Source organism: Lissotriton vulgaris, chromosome 3_1 (assembly GCF_964263255.1).
Source record: "Lissotriton vulgaris chromosome 3_1, aLisVul1.2, whole genome shotgun sequence".
In the NCBI taxonomy this organism is placed as follows: Eukaryota; Metazoa; Chordata; class Amphibia; order Caudata; family Salamandridae; genus Lissotriton; species Lissotriton vulgaris.
Window position 1 is genome coordinate 2,107,080,964 of NC_141689.1, and position 19,497 is coordinate 2,107,100,460.

The 19,497-nt window shown below is 49.3% G+C and overlaps 1 protein-coding gene across 1 annotated transcript in view; it reads right to left on the reverse strand.

Annotated features, from left to right (window-relative positions):
* SLC10A4 (solute carrier family 10 member 4) overlaps positions 1-13,436 on the reverse strand; it is a 130,618-nt gene extending 117,182 nt beyond the window's left edge. The window contains exon 1 of the mRNA XM_086962674.1: positions 12,885-13,436. Coding sequence (XP_086818800.1) covers positions 12,885-13,375 — 491 coding nt within the window. The 5' untranslated portion in view covers positions 13,376-13,436. The remainder of the gene's footprint in view (positions 1-12,884) is intronic.
* Between the last annotated feature and the right edge of the window lie 6,061 nt (positions 13,437-19,497).

The following is a 19,497-nucleotide window of genomic DNA, read 5'->3' on the forward strand; positions in this document are numbered from 1 at the left end:
GACATCTCAGGCGACCTTTGCCTACCGGTTGTCACCCCACAGACTGCTGATGGTATCCTGGGATGAGAGCGCTGCCGTGCTGAACTATCCACGCAAGTAGACAATTGTTGTTAATGTGGCTCCGTTCCTAATAGGCGAGGGCGGAAGCGGATCACCAGAGCTGTTGACTGTACATTCCGGTTATTTGATACCGGGGTACCACTACACTTGTTGCCGGGCGCCCTGTGGGCATCCTTGCAGGCAGCTGGTAGACAGGTGTTGAGACTTCCATCTTCGCCTAGACACCAACCAACCAACGCTGGCAGACTTTCTCAATGGCACACCACACATGTGGGATAGGGAAGGGACAGTCGCAACAAATCGCTGACAGCGCGCGCACCCCATTAGTCCGCACCTTGACCTAGTATACACCTATGCATGGTCACAGAAGTTTGGACGAACAAGCACGCAAAGTTCTCCCTGGAAGTTATGTTGTTTACTGTTCACTCAATGTTAATGTTACAGCAGACCGGTGCACTCATGCCAGACCAAACTCCGCACCCGCTAGACCTTGCCCCGCCCCTGACCTCCCCGCTGCCCAAGCACTCTCGCAATGGTGCGCGTTAACATGATCACATGGAAAATACGTGGCATGCATATTCCCACACGGCGATACTCCATATTTGCTTACCTCCAGAGGCACTCAGTCGGAATCGCCCTCTTACAGGAAACACACATGTCACAGTCGGAATTAGCGAGATTGCGCAAGCGCTGGAGGGGGCAAGTGTATGGTACTGTGTATTCGGCCCATGCTAGAGGCACACTCATTTGGGTACGAGCAGGAGTCCTTTTGTTTGTATGGCCTTGGTAATAGACCCCGAAGGCAGATACACTCTAGTAAAGGGCACTCTGAATGGTCAATCCATATTGTTGGCCTCAAGCTAAGCCTCAAACACTGACCAGACATCATTCCTCACACAGCTGTCACAGGCGCTGACCCCTTATGCTGGGCTCCTCTGGTTCCTGGGAGGGGATTTTAACTCGGTACTCGATGTGCATCTTGATAGATCCTTCCCCCGCCTATGTACAACATCAGCTGTATCAAATGTGCAGGCGCTCACAGGATGGCTCTCACACTGGGCGTTGCTGGATATGTGGCAAGCACTTCACCCCACTGACCGTATCTATTCCTATTACTCGGCGACGCATGACCTGCATGTACCCCTGGACAGGGTGGTGGGATCCCAGTCTCTGCTGCCTCTAGTCACAAAATCAGAATATTTAGGGCGAACACACTCCGATCATAACCCCCTGTAGTTCCAGCTTAGTTGGGAAGCTGGCCGGCCCCCTATACCCACTTGGTGCCTCCAACCTACTGGGCTGGAGGACCCAGAATTCCGCTCCTCAATGGGAACTGCCATTCTCTTCTATTTTGAGCTCATTGAAGCCACAGCGAGTGATGCGCTGGTGAAGTGGGATGCCCTCAAAACAACGTTCAAGGGACACTGTTTGGGAGCCACATGAAAGGTAAGGAAACGACTGGTGACATCCATCGCCATCCTTGAGTCGCAACTACTACAATATGAGCGCGAGGGGGAGGGAGCAGGCACTCCACCCGGCTGGAGACCTTTCGGACACAGCACGCGGATCTCCTGGAACACCTGCGGTGCCATAACTACGCAGCCCACAAGGTCCACACACACGCCACAGCAGATAGGGCGGGCCACCTACTCACTTGGCTACTAAAACAGGAGAGTAATCGCGCTCCGACTGCAGCCATACACACACAAGAGGGAGATCTAGTGTACACACAGCGGGAAATCCACAGGGTCCTGGTGGGCCACTACACCCAGTTGTATCAGTCAAGGATCCGCTGCACAGGCCACGAGAGAAGAGGTTCCTTGAGCAGACACAACTGCCCAATGCCTCAGAGGAGCATCAGGAGGCACTTCATTGCCCCCTCACCTTGGAAGAGATAGGGGAAGCAATCTCATCCATGGCATCTTGGAAAACACCGGGCCCAGATGGCCTGCCCACCGAGTTCTACAAGGCTTACCGGAAGTCTCTGGTGCCGCTCTTGCACACGCTCTACATGACAGCGTTAGAGAAAGGCAGGCTACCCCCTTCGCTGCATGAGGCATACCTAGTATCTCTGCCCAAGCCCGATCGGGATCCCACATTCCTGGGCTCTTATAGGCCACTAGCGCTCCTCAATGTGGATTCTCGCCAAAGTTCTGGGGAGCTCTTGGCGCCAGTGGTTTCCGACCTAGTCCATAGTGACCAGAATGGATTTGTGCCCAAACGAAGCACGTCACTGAACCTGCAGAGATTTTTTAGGGTAGCCAAGGACAGCGTGCAAGAGTGGCCAAGAGAGTGTTGCTTAATATTGGACCTTGAAAAAGCATTTGATTGCTTAGAGTGGGGCTACCTGTCGACATTGTAGCAACGCTATGATTTGGAGCTGGGATATCTGCAGATGGTGGGCCTCCTATACAAGAATCCCACAGTTCGTGTAAGACTGGGTCCGTACATATCTACTGCTATTCCAATCAGCAAGGGCTCCAGACAGGGGTGCCCACTGTCGCCACTCCTGTTCGTGCTGGCAATCAAACCACTAGCCGCAGCATTGGGCACAACATTGGGGGACAGAATACCCTTAGGTGATGCAGTACACCAGGTATCGCTATACGCAGACGACCTGCTAGTATATGTGCAAGACGTTGAAGATATCCCAGCCCAGTTACCCCACATACTACAAGACTTTGCCTACATTTTGGGACTCCGGGTGAACTCCACCAAGTCATGTCTCTATGCGTTTGGGGAAGGGCTGCACGACCCAGGATGCACTCTTAATGGTACGAGAGTATAGTGGAGAGGGGACACTTTCCTATACCTGGGAATCCAGATATACCGGCAACCGGCGGACCTCTTTGATGGTAACCTGGGAAGGGCCCTTACAGCCATCAAGTCGCAAGTATGTTTCTGGAACACTCTACAGCTAACAGTCACTGGAAGGGTAGCTTTATCTAAAATGGTGATCCTCCCCCAGTTGCTGTACTACTTTACCAACTTGCCCCTCTATATCCCATCGTCTTTCTTTGCCACGCTCTCTAGACTGCTCAGGGACCTTATCTGGGGGAGTGGACGGCACAGGATGACACTGGCGAAGCTATACCTTCCTACGGATCGGGGGGTTGGCACCACCTTGCTTTGCGTCTTACTATTTAGCTGCACAGCTGCAGTGGATCGCCCGCTGGCTGGTGGATAGGTGCCGGGAAGACACGGCATCCACACTACTCCCACGCTCCTTGGAACAGATACTAACACTGTTCCACCCGCCGCCAAGTCTGCAGTGCTGGCGCCGCTCCTTCTGGCGGTGGTGTACAGATGCTACCATAGAAGCATATTCCTCACTAAGGCCCTTATCCCTTACGCACCGGCGATACCGCTGGAGGGCTCCCCTAGTGGGATGGGAGCACTCACCCCTTTCATGCTTGTGCGTTGGCGGGACGCTGACAAATAGACTATGGGAGATCTATACCACGATGGCACACTCACCCCATATGACTCCCTGGTTGCAGATGAGGGCTTACCACTTGGGTAATTCCTACTACACCGCTCACTAATCATGACCCTGACCACAAAATGGGTGGACATGCCCACAGAACCCAGCCAGCACCTTACCATTCAATACCTTCACGTTATGGGGAGAGGTCGGCACCTGATCAGTTGGTTTGCGGCATCACTACGCACTCATGCGGCGATCACCCTAGAACCCCTTTGGCTAAAATGGGAACTAGACCTGGGGAGGCAACTAGAGGACAAGGAATGGGAACGGGTATTGAAGAGCCCTGTGCGCATAACCAGAAATATGAGGTTTCGGCAAATACAATTGTTCATCGTGCACAGGGCATACCTTACACCTGAAATGATCAATAGATACTTTCATCGCACAGATGCAGTGTGCCCTAGATGTGACGAACCCGGAGCTGGGCTAATACACATGCTATGGAGTTGCCGCAGACTACGCGCATATTGGCGCACAATTAGCGAGTTGCTGCGCGTAAACACAGGGCGCGACTTACCCCTTTGACTGGACGGTGTACCTGCTGCACCTTTTCGGTTGGACCCTGGCCACAAAAGTAACATCCCGGTTCCTTGGCCTGGGGTTAGTGGTCGCTAAGCAACTCCTCACCAGGAAGTAGAAGGCACAAGAACACCCCCCCCCCCCCACACGACCATGGAGATACTCGCTCACCGCATGGGCCAGGACGGAGGGGACAGCCATCCGATGGGAAGAGACCCTGGGACCGAGAAAGGAGCCCATAGCTACTCAATGGGAGGGACTGCTCCAAGCACTCCAGCAAACTGCGGAGGTATGTGCAGGGGGAAAACCTGAGGGGAGGGACGAAGGCGCAGAGTAGGAGATGAGGACCGTGTCCGTGTGTGGCCTTGGTGTTTCATGTACACCTGCATACCCAAACAGACACTTCGGGCGTTCAACAAAGACGATGTAATTGGAGAGTGGCAGTCAAACTGACATGATGTAACGTGATGAGAGGGGGCGGAGGGGGGAGGGGAAGATACTTGTACTGGCACCGGTCTATGTTGCCGTTGTTGGTTTAAAACTGTTTCATCGCACGTTATCTGTTCGGAAGTCCATATTGATCCCTCTGAAAGACTTACGCACTGGATTGATGGAACCATAATACCAGACACTGTAATCTCTATTATTCATGGACTGTGCTAAATACTGGATTTCCATGCATTCTGGTGCACTAGGCACCCCACGAACACTTGAAATGCTTGAACCCATGTAAGTTTCCACAGTTGATGTGTGACCCAATGCACTGACAGTCCTAAGTGTATGTTGCCTTTCTGCACATGCAATCTAAAAGTCAATAAAAACAAATGTAATTTTATTTTATTTTTTAAATCAGACTGACTGTGTTGCAACACAAAGAATCACAGTTCAGTGGCTCCTTAAATACTAGCCAACAGTAAACCTTGAGCAGTAAGACAGAGAGGCATGTTCAATTGAATAAAAAGAAAAGAACAATGCCATAGGAGCAGCCATCTTGGAATGAGATGCTCAAAATTCTACAATGTGATGGAAAGAGAGTAATTATAGGTGTTCCGACCCTGTTTAATTATCTCACTATTCCAGAAATTCTGCCCGTGCCTGTTCCTGCGCCTTGCAGGACGTCCCAGATGAAATGACGCCCCCAAAGTGGCTGGGGCATACTGAGCCAGTGGCTCCAACTCTCGCCCAACTGGTAGGCATAATATCTATATATTTTATTAGAACATTGGAATGTTGGGAGCTCCATTGAAAACAATAGAGTATCTCCGGGCTTATAACGTCTGGCATAAGCCCGGAGCTCCAACATTCCAATGTTTCTTTGTTCACAGCTGTGGCTGTGAACAAAGGCTTCAGGGAGCCTGAGGGGATTTCAATCCCCTCGCACTCCCTGAAGCCTTTGTTTTATTTGTTAGAACATTCTGCCCTCTATTGGCAGAACAATCTAATAGCCTTCTAGCCCTTTGTAGCTGGGCTATACTGGCTATTACAGTCCCGCTCCACAGCATGGGGGGACTTCAGGTCAGTGTAAAGGTGTATTAGTAGAATGGATTCCTGGTGTGGAATTATACGTGTGCTAACTATGAGGACTTATTTACATTAGCAGGGGTGTTTGTAGGTCTTAAAGGTGGAATAAACAAACAAAGGAAGAGTGTCCGTCAGTAAGGCGTAAATGTGATCGAGATAGCACGTATAGATATGAGGCCAGCTGTAGTTGGTCAGAAGGCTGGACTTACTTTCAAGAAAAAAATCATTATTTTTTCAGGAAACCCTCACTCACCCTAGTGGTGACATGCTTCATCATCGGGTCCACTCGGGAGATCGAGTACCTCCCGAGTGTGCTACGACGCCAGGAGACTGCAGAGCAGGTTGTTGTGAGAGTGAAAAGTGAAAAAAAGTGTAGTTAAAAATGTCAGCGGTTGTCCCAAAAAATCATTTATTCGCTGGTCAACTTGACATATTAAAATTAAGAGCTATGTGCAGGGAAACTATCCACAAGAAATACAGGTGTTTCCCTGTTAGGGGAAGGTCAACATGTTTCTGCCCTTTAAGTGTATGAGTTTACAGGGCTTTCGTCAGGACCAGTAAGCGGGTGTTACCTCAACAGGTATAGGCGCGCTAAGGCCTACCCTGCTGTAGGTCGTGAAAGTTAAAACAGTGGCACTATGTGTAAAAATAGGTGCGTGAAAATACAAACCAAAAGGCTTGGGGATTTGCCTCTATTGCGAGGAGCCCAGAAGTCTGCAGGTAGGTAAAAGACAGACAGACAAACAACACACAAAACATAGAATGAACAAGTGGTCGTTAATGATCATGTTTTGTTGCCATGCAACTTTAGGTGTGGCGTGATACGTGCTAACAGACCTATCAATGGCCGTGGTCAGGAGGGTTCACGTTGTAAAGTGGAAGTTGTGCCCATGAACCTAGGTGATGGGCCTCAACTAGAGCCAGAGTCGTGTGATCTGGCGCAGTACATTTAGTGAGGTAATGCAAATGGAGGCTTGCAGTGCTAAGTCCATCCGTGTGGGAAGCCAGGCAGGCTGCCCATAATAGTAACGTTACCTATGGTAAGAATACGGAGAGATATTCCCCGAAAAGTGATGTAATAGAACAGAGCTACGTAATGGTAATGCGCAGCCCTGCTGGCCGTGAATTAGAGAGCTTAAATAGGCACACTAATTGAGAATATCGGTGGCAGAGTTCTCACTTGTATTCAGTATGAACCACGCCCCATAGATTCAGAGGGGGGGTGGGAGCGACAATGGCACACCCTATCAAGGTAAAAACAAAAACACACAAAGGAGAGTTCAAGGAGAGTAGGCAGAAGCTCACACACAAACACTTAGCTTATTTAGATGTCAGGTCGATTGTACATACGCCCGCAACGCTCAGCACCCTCTCGGCACCTAGCTGTCCCCGCTGGATCTCGTGGATCACGAGCGAGGAACAAGCCCGGCGCTAAGAGAGGGAGGCGTCGGGGCGTCGGCCAATCAGAAGCGTTGACTGCAAACGAGGCTTGGGAAGCAAGCCCCGCGTCGTCTCGTGTAGAGCACTCGTGCACACTGTGCCGAAACGAGGCTTGGAATACACGTTAGGTGCGCATGCGCGCACAGGGATAGAGTCTGGATCAGAACGAGGCTTGGCACGCAAGCCTGCAAAGGACCGGCTGAGTTGTTCGTAAGCCTGGAGGTGGAATATCAAGAGATGATCTACATCAGGACTAAAGCGGACGCAGTGTGTGTGGGTCCAAGTACTAAAATATCTAGATTACTCCAGGTCCGGATTTGCTGCATTTTCTGGTTAAAGTACAGAAGATAATGGCAGGTATGATGTAGGTGAGAACTGAGGGGCATAAATAGAGTTGTTTTTAGGTCTGAGGTATGTACAGAAGTAACGCTACATGTTGGAATTGGAGTGCCGTGACTGTGTGGGCCCATTTGACAGCTGTGTGTCACTGTGGCACAGAGGGCAGTCCTGATAACTCATTCAGTCTATTGTAGGCAGCAGCCTTATGGTGCACAGGACAAGAGGTTGACAGATTGTGACAAGTGCGTTACTACTTACCTGACTACTTACATATTGAATGTACTATATTTTCTTGTTCATCTTGCATGCTTTGTGTACAGCACTCTGATACCCTGACGGGTGATGTTCGTTCTTTATAAAAATCTTTCAAATAAAAATAAAATAAATTAATTAAGTGGTCTGAAATTGCCATTTTTTGCTACAGGAAAGGAACCACTCAAAAGGCAAAATCACATTTTGTCTGGACCTCTGAATAATCTTAAACTATGCCTTCTCTAATATTATGTTAGGGGAGAGTAATTTGGGTGTCAAAGTAGAAGTGCTTGGGAGACATCCAGTGCATTTGTGAAAAAGCACAGGGAAGGAGGTAGAAGTAAATGTAAGAAAAAGAGAGACGTAGAGAGGGGGACAGAGTGCTCAATGCAAGGTAATGTAAGATGTGCAGGAAATATACCGAGATGCTGTGAAGAGAAGCAGATGACGGGGAGAAGGAAAGGGGGTCAGAAAGGGGTGTTTTTGAGGTATGGTCAGGAAGACAAAAGGTGAAGAGTAAAATAATAATATCAAACAATTAAAGAACCTGCTGTGTATGCTGCACAAAAGTGTTTTTTTAACGATTGTGTTTTAAGTACCCCTAGTAATCCACACCCCTAGCTCTTTCCCCTGACTCTTAAGCCCCCTTGCACCCTGCTTCTTATAATGTATTTAACAAGCCATACCAGGGTGGTTGAATGAATGAGTTAATTCTGATTTGTAGAGCTCAAACTTCTCACCCATGAGGGTATCTAGGTGCTAAGTAGGTGTGGCAGTTCAGAGAGTCACTCGAACAGCCAGACCTTCAGTTTCTTGTGAAAGTTTGAAGGTGATGGGGCTGTCCTAATGCCCAGTGGGATGGCATTCCATGTCTTTGCTGCAAGGTAGGATAAGGAGTGTCCACCTGCTTTGTTCGTGCGAAACCTTGGGGTTCAGGCAAGGGCTAGGAAAGTAGAACTGAGGTTTTGGGGAGGTTGGTGGAACTTCAGATAGTGGTTGAGGTAGGCGGGCCTTTCTGGTGCAGTGCTTTTAGGTGTGGGTGAGGATTTTGAACTGGTAGTGTTTCTGTGTGGGGAGCCAGTGGAGCTCACACAGGTGCAGTGTGATGTGGGTGCAAGTTGTTTGGAAATCTGAAGCTTACACCCCCCCAATATTATTGACCAGGCTATGCCACTGCCCACAAGCAGAGCTAGTGAGCCTGGCCCTCTGCATGGTGTGTTTGAGGGGCGGAGTTAGCCAGCATTGTGTGGGGAAAGCCCAGCCCTATTCAGGTCCCAGGTGCACTCCTTCCACCCATCTGGCTGTCAATCTCTCTATTCACCACCGGGGCAGACCAATCCTGACTCCTGGAGACATGCCAACTTCTAGAAGTGGCACTTCCACACTAGACACATTAACGCTGCACACATCATCACGCAGCATTCAGTCTCACGAGTCCGCACATACCAAACGCGAGCCTGCACTCTCCATGCATCAGGAACTACCAGGGACACATACATTCCCCAGTCATTCCTATGGGAGGGCAGGCCAACCTCACCACATGCACGCACTTTACACTGGGACACAGGGGTAAAGTGCGCAGAAGCCAAAAACAACTAGCACCAGGTCACATATAAAAGCAAAAAGTTTAGGGGTGAACCTTCCAGAAGGGCCAAGTCCAACACTGAGATTATTTGCTGTTTCCAGATGTTGTGTCTGTTTTGTTTTTTATATGCAACATATGGCTCTTATAAAGTGCACACTTTGTACTGAGTTGCATCTAGGTGTTGAATGAGTTCAGGTTGTGGATGGGTGTTCATGAGATCACAATTGAGAGCAGTAGGGTCGAGGCCAAAGGCAGTGTGAGTTTTCTCACAGTGCCTATCAATGGGTCATAAAGGTACTCAGACTACATCCTCTTCCAGTTATTGGCTGTATGCAGAGCGCACAGAACAACTGTCACATATGTGCCAATGGTAATTACCATTTTATGTGAAAGTGTATGAAGGAGGTATATATAGCTGTTGAAATCCTAACAGCACCTAAGAAAATCTAAACTCTGTGTTTACAAGTGAGGAAGGAGACATTGTATGTGTGTGAGAGATAACCAGATGGAGGATTTCAGCAAGATGTGGTGAGAAAAAGGGCAAAAGTATCTAGCAGAGTGGGGGACTGCAGAGGACAGTGGAGTTATAGAGGAGTGATTGAGACACTCAGAAGGTCACTACCCGGTGGTGAATTTGTACAAAACATAAGTGCTCTTATGTTTGGATTGGATTTGATTGGAAAGGTTCCGAAAGAGGATTCGGATTTTCCTAACCCGTGTCGGAATCCATGTTACTGACCGACCCTGGAACATTTCCGACCGACCGATTATGATAGAAGGTAACTGTTCGGTCTTTTCCACTAGTTCCGGCTGGCATTCGGAGACTCTGAGTCGGTAAGGCCCTTGTCAGATGGCTATTTCCGCTTACACTGCCCATGGCCGTTGTCACTGCTGTCAATTACAGAAACGACACAACCAATAAACATCACACATTGAAACAAAATAAACAAACTCCTACAAGTGTGACAATTCTGACTATTCCAGTCCCCAAAAGCTATAAAAATGACTTTGGTGGCAGGGATAAGTCATTTTTATTGAATTAATAAACTACTATTGTTCTGCTTGTCTCTAAATTTAAAAACAAAAACAGCGCCACTATGTGGCAAACTATCATAAGTGCTAGTGAAGCCAATTAAGGGCCTCATTGCGATGTCGATTGGAAAGGTTCCGAAAGAGGATTCGGATTTTCCTAACCCGTGTCGGAATCCATGTTACTGACCGACCCTGGAACATTTCCGACCGACCGATTATGATAGAAGGTAACTGTTCGGTCTTTTCCACTAGTTCCGGCTGGCATTCGGAGACTCTGAGTCGGTCAGGGCCTAATAGCACAGGTCTAGGGACTCTGTTTTGGACCAACGAATTATGATGTCGGATTCGGATAACCTTTCCGAATCGGTCTGTCTGACACGAAACGGCTGTTGGAAACTGACTTTGGGGGCCCGTAGCAGACCCCCTTTCACCTGGAGGCTTCTGGTTGTGGCCCGTGGGGTACCCATGGGACCCTTCTTTACGTCCATGTACAGTGTGGCAGGCACCATGGGGTGCCTGTGACAAAGTGCAAGGTTTTCCAGAACCACTCCTTTTCAATGGAAGCCTGTGTTGTCAGTTGGAATAAAGGCTCCCATTGAAGTCAATGGAAGTCCAAACGAACGGTGTTCGGAAACATCGTAATCAGTGGGTCGGACTGGTCGAACCCGAGTCGGTTGGATCCAATTCCAACAATAAGTCGTCGGAATGCTTACCGACCGACATTGTAATGAGGCCCTAAGCGATGATTCCAAAGCACCAGAAACCACTAGATCAAATTAAGCACTGCCACTACCCCTTCCAACAGACATTAGCAATGCTTCATTCTCTGTCTCATATTTCAGCAATTACACAATTTCAATTGTAATTATTCCCGAAAAATGTTATCACTTCATTATCTGACATTGCCAGTTTAATGCAACTGGAAACCCTTCTGGGTGACATTGCCCTCTACAAATCTGCATAACAGAACAATAGGTCTGACTTATTTTTGGCGCATGGTTGTTGTTGTGTGATATGTCTGTCTGTAATTGCAGGTAACTCAGAAAAATGTACCCAGATACTGGCCGGTTGGCATGCAGTATGAAGCAAAAAAAAATTCGTTCACGTTCCAAGTTACGCCCTTAATGACGTAGGCAACGGATGTTGGAAGGAATTCCTAGTTACGTTTATTCGGCCACGCCCCTTTTAGAGACCTGCCCCCTCCCCCAACATTTTCATCCCACTTAAATCGCTGCCCATGCGTAACATTTGGAAATGGCTGAAATGCAGTTGTGCCTCTTCTTGTCATTCATGTACGAATACGTGTGTGAATTCACTGCATCATGTTTGCCTGGTGTAAATAATTGTTTGCGTCGTCTTCTACTAAAAAAAAAACCAAAAATAGTGAAGACTTATTTGCCTTTTTTTTTTTTTTGTTCCAGGTCGGTGTGTCTCTCTTTTTAAATAATTAAAGGGCTTTGATACGAGTATGCTGCCGTCATCCACCAATTTAATGTTTACAAAAAGCCAGTAAAAATACAGTGTCCTAGATTTCAGCGAGGGTCCTTTCAACCAGGAGTTTCGATCCTGGGGGTTACTGTTACAGTTCATCACGGTGTAAAATTCTACTCGGTATGCTTCTTTTAGGCATCACTGTGGGGTTTACGCACTAAAAGCAGCTTCCGGTTCTGTGAAGCGCTCGTAAACAGGCATTCACTGACAAACAACTTGATAAACCGCTGGTTCTTGCACAAGACGGCGGAGGCGCCCTTTGGCCAATGGGGCGCGATTAGCCACTCCCTCCTCCATTACTTGACTCCCGAAAGACTCGCCCCAGCCCCTACTATCATGTCTGTTCGTCTGCGTGCGCTTTCACTATACCCTGCTTCGAGGTTTGCACAGTCCACAGGTGTCTTGGAACCGGGTGCATCCATCCATCGAAAGTTATTTGCTGATGGTGCAAACACTGGCTTTGCATATGCAGATTTCACTTCCCCACTGCCTGGTGGTACCACAGGAAGGGACCCACTATAATACCCATGTCCTGGTTCCGCCTCACAGGGGCACAAGAAGGGCACATTCGCGAGACGCTCTGCTCTCCTGCAAGGATCCCTCCCAAAGATGCTCCAAGTAGGTTCACCCTGAGTTCGACCCAGACCGTCCTCTGATCCAGCTCCCGCTTATCTGACGCTTGTCCGGAATGTCATCCCTTCAGGACCTCCGACTGACAATGTAGTTCTACTTAATAACCCAGGGAGATAGCCCGAAGTACCCTCCCACTGAAGTACCAGGATTGATAGGTGGCGACTCTACTTGAGCACTTGACCTCTGCTGGGACAACTTGTCCTCTAGAGGAACACCTTTCACCTCGGGCGCTGACCACCATGGCATCACCCTCGCATTCCCATAGGCGTTGCTTGTGTGCCCACTTCCTCTGGGACCCTGTGCCTTCTCCTAGGGCAGAGGCATGAAGAATCCTCACAATGGATCAATTAATGTATGCCCGGGCATTAATGGGTGGCAGTGACATTGTATTCGCAGCGCTTAGAAACGCTGACGTGCGGTACGTAGCGCTATATGTAAAAACATGTTATAATAATTATTATTATTGTTAGTAGTAGTTAGTGTTGAAGTCCCAGACACCCCGTTCCCACAGAACCCCCCCTTTACCTGAGGTTCATGTCTCCGTGCATTAGCACTGACATGATGTTGGAGAGGTTGCCCCCGGGGCAGCAGCCGCAGAGCAGCACGGCGATGGCAGCCACCTCGTCCAGCTGAAAGATGAGGGCCAGCAGGAAGGCCACCATGGGCATGATGGCGAACTGGGCGATGAGGGCCAGCAGCACCCCTATGGGGCGGCGCAGGTGGGCGCCCAGCTGGCCCACTTCCACCGTGCAGCCCAGCCCCAGCATGGCCATGCTCAGCGCCAGCACCACCAGCACGCTGATGCCCTCGTTCAGCGGAGAGTCCCAGAAGCGCGCAGCCCCTCCCTGGGGGGCGCCGGTGGGCTCCTCGGAGGGAGCCATGGAGGACACCGCAGCGGGGTCCAGCAGGGCGCCCAGCAGAGGCACAGTGCTGGCGGCGGGCGAGAGCCAGAGGCCGGGGTCCGCGGAGGAGGGGGCGGGCCCCGTCCCGTCGAGGGCTTGGCTGGAGTTGTCCATGCCCGGACGCCGCGGAGCCGCCCTGTGAGTGCCGCTCCCTGTGGCACAGCCCGCGCAGCTCTTATCGCGGGCCCGCAGCGGTGTGCCTGCCCCAGATAAGGTGAGGGAGGAGGAGGCTGAGTGAGGAGCGTCTCCGCTCCTGGGACCCACCCCGCACATCCATTGCGCCCCCTCCCCTCCAGCCCTGTCACTGACTCATCTTGCACCTCTGCCGGCTCCACGCCACGATCCTCTCCATTCCCTTTTCTCTTCCGCTTCTTATGTTCATTTTCTACAAAACTCCCTTTCCTTCTAACATTCTTCCATTTCCACCTCCCGGTGACCTATTAATCGCAGTCTCCCAGCTCCTTTTCACTTTTACCACAAACCCATTGTTTATTAAACGATCATTCTCGTTTTATTCTCGTCATACGTTTCATACTCGCTTATTTCATCCTTTTACTTTGTCTCTTCTCTTCTTTTCGGTCCGCATCCTTCCTTCGTCCACTTCTTTTATTAATTTTCATTCTCTTTCTTTTCTCTATTCTTTTTTTTTCTACTTCTATGTTCTCCCTCTTTTTTCTTTCCCATTTGCCGTGCGTATTTCCACGCTAGTGTTCTGTCTCGTTCATTCTCACTGTGCACGGTAGGGTTCTTTCCAGTTAATTTCCTTCGGTTATCCTGGGAAGGGCGGTGGCTCAGCCCTTGTGCGGCTAAAAGACCGACACATAATTATTTTTTTTTCACCATGGACCGTTCTTTCTTCATCTCCTCTCATCTATCTTTATCTACCATCCTCTTGCCCTCTCTCCCCATGTTCCCTCCCTTACCCGTCTGACCGCCCCCCGCCCCCTGAAACAGTGCTTGTATGCAATCGTATATACATATTTTATTTTTCCTATGTCTGTCTGACGGATTACCCCCCCCCCTGTCCCCCCCCTCCCCCCCCCTCTCCCCCCCATTCATCACGGTTATTGTCCGAAAACTCGTGCCCTGGCTCGGCGAATTAAATTACTTCGCAGTTGCTCTCAGAGCTTTGAACCTGTCTCCACATCCCGGGTCGCTCAGCCTGCCGCTGTCCTGTAAGTCCACGAAGGCGTGTGTGTCCGCAAAATACGCAGACACAGTCGCAGGCACCCAACCTGAATGACAGTCTGACTGTCCTGGGGTTTGATGACGTTATTCATTTTGAAATGGGCTTTCCCCCGTATTATTCGATGTATTAACAATCAAATCAAGCGGTTGGTAACCTTTTTTATTCTGTTATGTTTTTTTGTAAGTTGTAGCAGGCTGGGAAGGAGGATCACTGGGGAAATGCAACAGGAGAGGACCAAACTACGCAGCAAAATTGACTAAATTATGCGGCAGAGAAAAGGCAAATGATACGGGCACATTTTGTAGCTGTATTACTTCGCTAGTTTGTCTTTTTTTTAAACGGGTTTTCACTATCTGGGCAAAAAATGCAGGGGCATATGCACAAGGAGTTAATGCTGCCTTAGCAGCGCTTTTCCGGCGGTTCGTCTGCGATATTTTCATCGCCATATGTACAAGCTGTCGCTAACCTCTGTTAGCAGCAGTTTTCCGTTGAAAACGTCCATAGGAAAGATGGCCACTTCTGTTAGCGAAAAACACGAAGAGTGGAACAGGTCAGGGTAATGGTGTGTGGCTATAACAGTAACTAGGGTCCAGCCGGCTGCAAAAGCGAACCAGTGTTCATTGGGAAACAAAAGGAGCTAGTCTCAATCCCATCAGACCACCCCTTTGGTGGAATATACGTCATGTGGGAATTGCTGATCAATCCATCTCTTGGCTGGCCATATAATTGAAATGTAATTGTTTTGCTAGTTATCAATCCTTGTGACTGTTCCAGTCACAGCGGCAGTAGCCTATCCTTTTCCGAGGTCCTGAAGAATGCCGGGGGAAATCCCCCTTGGGCAGAAACATGTCGACCACATTTCACTAGCGCCAGAGGGTAGTCACACTACCTAGCGCTGTTTTTATCCCCTGACACACGGACTGTTATATACATACCCTTTCAGAGCCAGTGTAGTCATTTTATTATCACTTTCACTTGAGCACTGCGCACTATCTAGTCCACAGGATGGCAAACATTTTGACTAGTCTTCTGACATCCACTTCAAAAACTGGCACTATATGGCCAGCCAAGAGATGGATTGATCAGCAATTCCCACATGACGTATATTCCACCAAAGGGGTGGTCTGATGGGATTGAGACTAGCTCCTTTTGTTTCCCAATGAACACTGGTTCGCTTTTGCAGCCGGCTGGACCCTAGTTACTGTTATAGCCACACACCATTACCCTGACCTGTTCCACTCTTCGTGTTTTTTGTCTATGAATTGGGGAGCGAGTGGACAGGTCGTTAAATATTCCCTCTGACCCTCCACACATCCTGTTGTTTGCTACCACTTCTGTTAGCGATCATGACATGCAAGGGAGGCGTTCTCTTGCAAACACAGCCGCTAACTCCACTTTGTGACATTTACAAGGGGATTCTTGAAGGTAGATGGACAAAAAAACAGCCTCTAACTGCAGTTAGATGCAGTTTTTTAAGACCAGAAAATAGTTGGTCTTAAAAATTGAGATAACACTTGGGGCCTCATTTCAGGAGGTTTTGGTGCTGGACAGCGCTGCAAGCAATGTTGCTGCGCTGCCCTGTGACAAAACTACAGGGCAGGAATGTGCACCATCAATAAGATAGTGCGCATTCCTGGGCCTCAGTTATGAAAAGTGTTGCAGCGCTGCGACAAGACAGCGTTGCAAAACTTTTCACTACGCCCTTCTTACGACACCTAGGATGCGCTGTATTCACTGGACAGCGCTCCATGACGCAAGTAATAACAGATACGTTTGGAATCCTGACATATCTGTCTGCACTAAAGTCACGCATTGCTGCAGTTGTGTCACAAGCATGACGCAACTCTAGCAATGCATGAGGCCAGTCTATCCATGTAGCACTGCCTCACCCTTACGCCTGCCATCAGGCAGGCGTTGGGTATTGACGAAGTGCCGTCCAACAATTGTTGCAGTGAAATCTGATGGATTTCACTGTGCTACTCCTTTGAGGCCTAGTCGCGTGGTAACGCATACCCTACATACATCATACCCGATGCAGGTATGATGTGGCATAGGGCTTCACAAGGTCATGCATATGCCTACATACGTCACTTTCCAAATATGTGGTGCTCGATTTTGCCTGGTCTTTTCTTGAGGGTTGCCGGCGCAGTTGGAGATCCATCGGTGGCAGTTGCGTGTTGCGGTGTTATCACCTGTAAGCGTTGGCGGAGTGGTGGAGCTGAGGGAGTTGACAAGAAGTTCTTCGGTGGCCTTGATCCAGCTGCAAGGGGTGGCGATGATGGCGGTGGTGTACGATGGGCATCGTGAAGACGTGATATATACAATGATGGTCGGTCCAGGAGAGTCCGGTGGTGTGGCTGTAGTTTAAGTTTCGCTGGCGGAAGCGACGCTCTCGACCATGTGTCTTGCTATGTGGCTTGCTGCAGTGACTAGCTGCTTGAGTCTGATGTTGGCGAGCTTCCCCTGTAACGGTTGGTGTTCTGGTCACTGGGGTTGTCCAGGTTGAAGTAGAGTTCACATAGTAGGATGTCGTCGGTGGATGGGTGAGTCTGGGGTGAAATGAGGTCTACAATGGTATCGGAGAATGGGGGTCCATGGCCTAGAGGCCTGCAGATGAGGGTGCTGCAGAAGATGGGGTTGGGGTTGGTCCAGATGTGGAAGTTGAGGTGCTCCGTGGTCACCGATGGGTCATTAGAGTGCGTGTTTAGTCGGAGTGTGGTTCTGTAGGTGATGGCAATGCCTCCTCCTGGACGATCAGGGTGGTTAACAGTGGTGGCTGGTGAACTTTGAAAGTGGTGGAGCGAAAATGACTATTTTGTATATAATTGAGTAAGCTCACAAAATCAGCTAGACTAACTACAGGAGTTTTTGTGACGTAGGCCAACAAAAATATTATTAAACAAGAGGGTCAAATGGCATATTACAAATATGGTACCAAGTTAATAATATTTTGCAGCACAGTTTAAAGTAATACAATCACAGGTCAAAGACCGGAGTTAAACAAAAAATGTAATTGCTAAATTAAGCAGAGCTCTTGTAGGCATCTGAGTTTCCTGAAGGCCAATTGGATCATTCACACACGCATCCTGGTGAAAGTAATTTTCTTCTGCAAAATATCTAGCCCTTCACCCCTGTGCTTTTCCGGCGCTTCTCTGTCACTCAGCAATTAACATGGTATGACAAACTCATACCTATGGAACCTGTTTCCTACGACCATCCCCCACTTTGTAGCCAGCCATTCCTTCATGGAAAAGAACTTAAAAGGTTCACTTTCCTTGCATATGCGTTGCACGTAGAAAGCACTGCACACAACAAAACACGTTTCTTTTCAAGTCAGGAGCCTGCTGAGTGCTGCTTTCCTATCAGAACTCGACTAGCTGTGTGCCATCGGTTCATTCAGCTTTATCCAGACTTCTTTTTGGGCATGGGGCGATGTTACGAGAAACGCGTCAGCGCCCCGGCACACTCCTATGTATAGACATACTGCCCTGCTTTGAGCATGCGCAGCATGTCTATGGAGTTGTGAATGCGTGCAACGGCAGAAATGAAAAGCGCCCCTCATACATGTACAATTCACCGATGGAGCCCTGCAAATAACCCCTCCCCGCTACTGCTGACATGCGCAATTTGCCTGGACACATATATGAAAACAAAGCGAAAATTCATACTGTAATGTGTGTTAACTTTTCCGACGGTCGAGGCTTCAAAAGCAACTTCTCTTTCTGTCAGTACTAGTGGGGTGGTGGTTAATGCAGGTGATTTAGTAGCGGTCAGGGAATGCAATGGCAACGTCTGGTCCGGAGCAGATGTTGGTCCTGGCAGGCGATGTGGCGTCCAGGGTTGATGGTGATGAGGGTGCTGGCGTCGTAGCGGTGGAGTGTCCGAGAGGAAGGAGCCTTGGTGCTGAGCGTTGTCCAGGGACCGGCGGACGCAGACGGGCTTGCTATGGCTTGCCTTTGGCACGGGAGACGTCTATTACAACAAAGGAATTACATCATAATGCATTTACAACGCAACAACGCAGGTGCCTTTACATCGCATTCCATTCCAACGCATTGTGAGGTTAGTAATCGTGTTTTTTAAGTTTTAGGGTGGGTATGGGTTTCGGGGGTCAGAGACGAAATTTGGGGTGTATTCTGGGGTAAATTATGAAATTTGGGGTGTGTTTTGGGGTCAAATATGAATTTTAGGGGGTATTGGGGGGGTCAAAGAAACATTTTAGGGTTGAGGGTGTGTTTTGGTGGGTCAAAAAAGAATTTTAGGGTCCAGGGTGTGCTTTGGGGTGCAAGGGTAAGTTTTAGGGTTGCACGCACTGAAGTGGGAATAGTAATGTTTTCATCTCTGCTATACAGCACTTTCCCTACTGTTGCAATATGCGAAGTATTAGTATGCATTGTAATGGAATGTGATGTAATGGCATGAGTTGTAACGTCATAAATACCTTTGGCACACCAGTGGTATGCCTGCTGCGCATGGGTGCTCAGTGCCGGCCATAGAGAAGTGCTGCGGGGGGACTGGACAGCTGGGAGGTGGGAAACCCAGAAAGGGCACTAGATGGGGTGGAGACGCGGCATGTGTGAGTGAGTGGGTGTTGTAAATATTTAAATGAAAGACATCTTACTTTGAGGCCGGGTCCCGTGTCTTCCTTGCTCCTGCTCTCCTGAGTCTGCTTGAAAGCAGTGGGGTGATGGTCTTCCGTCATTGCGGATGAGCCGGCACCGTGGGTGCGTCACACCATCTGCTAGGCCTGGGCGACTTGACCCCCGGTCCTCCTCTGCTACGCGTCCCACCTTCTTCTTACCTGGACATTGACACAGTGGCGCATTCAGCTGCACTCTCTCCAAATCTGTGACTCAGTCAGCAGGAACCTCAGCCAGGTGCGATTTCACAAGCCTGGGTACAGAAGTCGCCGCCAAGTCCACTGGGGAACCTCCTGCTGCTGGTGATGCAGCAAGGCCCCCTTAGGCGTGAAGTTGCAGCGCTCCCGCCACACAAGTTTGGTGCAGCTCAGGGGCCTCACCCCCCACAGCGTCCGGCCAACACAAAT